This window comes from Charadrius vociferus, unplaced genomic scaffold (assembly GCF_000708025.1).
Source record: "Charadrius vociferus isolate BGI_N301 unplaced genomic scaffold, ASM70802v2 scaffold1020, whole genome shotgun sequence".
Classification (NCBI taxonomy): domain Eukaryota; kingdom Metazoa; phylum Chordata; class Aves; order Charadriiformes; family Charadriidae; genus Charadrius; species Charadrius vociferus.
Genome location: NW_009646502.1, coordinates 580768 through 582928, shown reverse-complemented (window position 1 = coordinate 582928; position 2161 = coordinate 580768). Strand labels below are relative to the sequence as shown.

Genomic DNA, 2161 nt, shown 5'->3' with positions numbered 1-2161 from the left:
AGGCGGTTGGTGGTGAAGGTCAGGGTCTGGCGGCGCAGCTTCATCAGGTAGGCGTCCTGGAGCCAGGCGTTGGCAAAGCAGTCCTTCACCGTGGGGCGGCTCCTGGGGCAGGGGCGGCACCAAGTCAGGGGCGATGGGGTGTCTCTGCTATCGCACCCCCCAAACCCAGCCACCGCCTCTGCCCTGCAAGACCCAGGAGATCCCAACTCTCTTCGGGAGCAGGGATGGACCCCAGCGTCCCACTGATGATGTCTTGAAGGTCCCTGTGGGGCAGGGAACCTGCCTGCCTGGCCCAGTCATGGGTGCAGTCCAGGGCCACTTGTCCTCCCTGGCTGGGCTGGGAACTCACCAGGGGTGGACAGCGAGGACCTTGCGGATGAAGAGGGCAGCGCTCTGTGAGACGTTGGGGTACAGCTTGAAGGCATCAAAGCGTCCTGCCAGGATACGGTTCTCCGTCTCGATGGGGTCCAGTTCAAAGAATGGTGACCGTCCACTGAGCCTGAAAGGGTGGAGAGGGTGGCATGGGCCGGGGGACACCAGTGGGAGTGCACCCAGGACGCCCTACCCACCCGTGACTGCCCAGGGTCTCAATCCCCATGTCCAGCTGGGAAGGGTCTGCAGGGCTACAGCATCCCCCAGCTTACAACCAGCCTGGTGTCCCCCATGGCACCAAAGCCTGGGTGGGGTGGGGCTGACTACACCTCAGGGTGCTCGTTGCCCCCGGCCCCATCTCTTACATGATGTAGGTGAGAACGCCAACGCCCCAGACATCTGCTGCGGAGCCCACTGGGTCGCCCTTCACCACTTCTGGCGCTGCGGACAGGGGAGCAGAGCTGTCGTATGCACTGGGGGGCGCAGCCACAGCACCCACAGCACCATGAGCACCCCCAGTACCTCCAGCACCCACAGCACCCACAGAATTCCCAGCACCACCACACCCCACCATTACACCCTCCTGCACCCCTCCCTGATGCCCCAACACCCTGACAGAGCCCAGCGCCTCCAGGAACACCCCAAATGCACCCAAACTCTCCCATTGAACCCAGAAACCCTACAGAAACCCTCAGAACCCCCCCAGCACCCCAAAGACCCCTCAACTTCTCCAAGGACAGCTCACCTCCTCCCCAGTCCCAAGCCCCCCAGTGCACAGGCACACACGCACACCTCAGGCACCCACATGCCCCGTCCCCATCCCCATGCCACCGCGTCCCTGGTGCCCCACTCACACATGAACTCCAGGGTGCCGACGCGCCGCCCCAGCTGCCGCAGCACGAGGGGGTTGTAGGTCTGGGCGCTGCCAAAATCGATGATCTTGAGAGCGTTCATGCCCGAGACGACGACATTGTCCGGCTTGATGTCGAGGTGCACAATGCGGCGGCCGTGCAGGTACTCGAGGCCCTGCAGGAGCTGCAGCACGTAGCTCACCACGTCGTCCTCCGAGTAGAGAAACCTGGGGGCAAGTGGCATCAGCGGGTGGCCCCACACCGGCGGCAGTTGCCGGCGGCCCCACGCCCGCCCGTACCTGTCCACGATGCTGTAGAGGATCTCCTTGCCAGCGCAGTTTTCGCAGATGAGCACCAGGTAGCGGGGAGTGATGTACGCCTCGTGCAGAGCCATGATGCGCTCGTGGTGCAGCGCCTTGAGGATCTCGTACTCCTGCAGCACGCTCTGCTTCCTCTCTGCCTCGTAAGGCACGATCTTGGCCATGAAGTGCTTCCCCGTGGCGTTCTCCTTGCACAACCGGATCACCCCAAAGCGGCCCCTGCGGCACAGGGTGGCCGTGTGGGCTGCTGGGGGGGCACACGACACCCCCAGCAGACCTTGTCCCACTGCTACTCACCTCGCCTTCTCATCCAGGAAGGTGTAGGGTTTTTGGGGGACACCCTGCCGCAGCGCCGTGCCGTCCTTAGCCCCTGGGACCCCCATCTCGGCCGGGGGCTCCTTGGAGGATGGGGTGGTGGTGGTGGGCTCCTGTGCAGGGGGTGACGCGGGGGGCATGGAGACGAAAGAGGTGACCATGTAGGGGGGCATCTTCCGCGTGGGTGCAGCGTTGGACGTGGGGGACAGCGTGGGGGCTGAACCAGGGGTGGCCGACACTGGGGAGGTGGGGGGCAACTTGGAAGGAGACGGAGCCCGAGGTGGGGGAGATGTGGCCGGGGGG

The 2161-nt window shown here is 64.7% G+C and overlaps 1 protein-coding gene across 1 annotated transcript in view; it reads right to left on the bottom strand.

Annotated features, from left to right (window-relative positions):
• Nucleotides 1-2: 2 nt before the first annotated feature.
• Nucleotides 3-2161, bottom strand: part of SPEG (SPEG complex locus) — a gene marked incomplete at its 3' end in the record, with an annotated part of 21721 nt that continues 19562 nt past the window's right edge. Inside the window, exons 37-42 of the mRNA XM_009884155.1 lie at nt 1841-2115; nt 1523-1762; nt 1227-1450; nt 738-813; nt 350-499; nt 3-102 (exon numbers count right to left, since the gene is read on the bottom strand). Coding sequence (XP_009882457.1) covers nt 3-102; nt 350-499; nt 738-813; nt 1227-1450; nt 1523-1762; nt 1841-2115 — 1065 coding nt within the window. The remainder of the gene's footprint in view (nt 103-349; nt 500-737; nt 814-1226; nt 1451-1522; nt 1763-1840; nt 2116-2161) is intronic.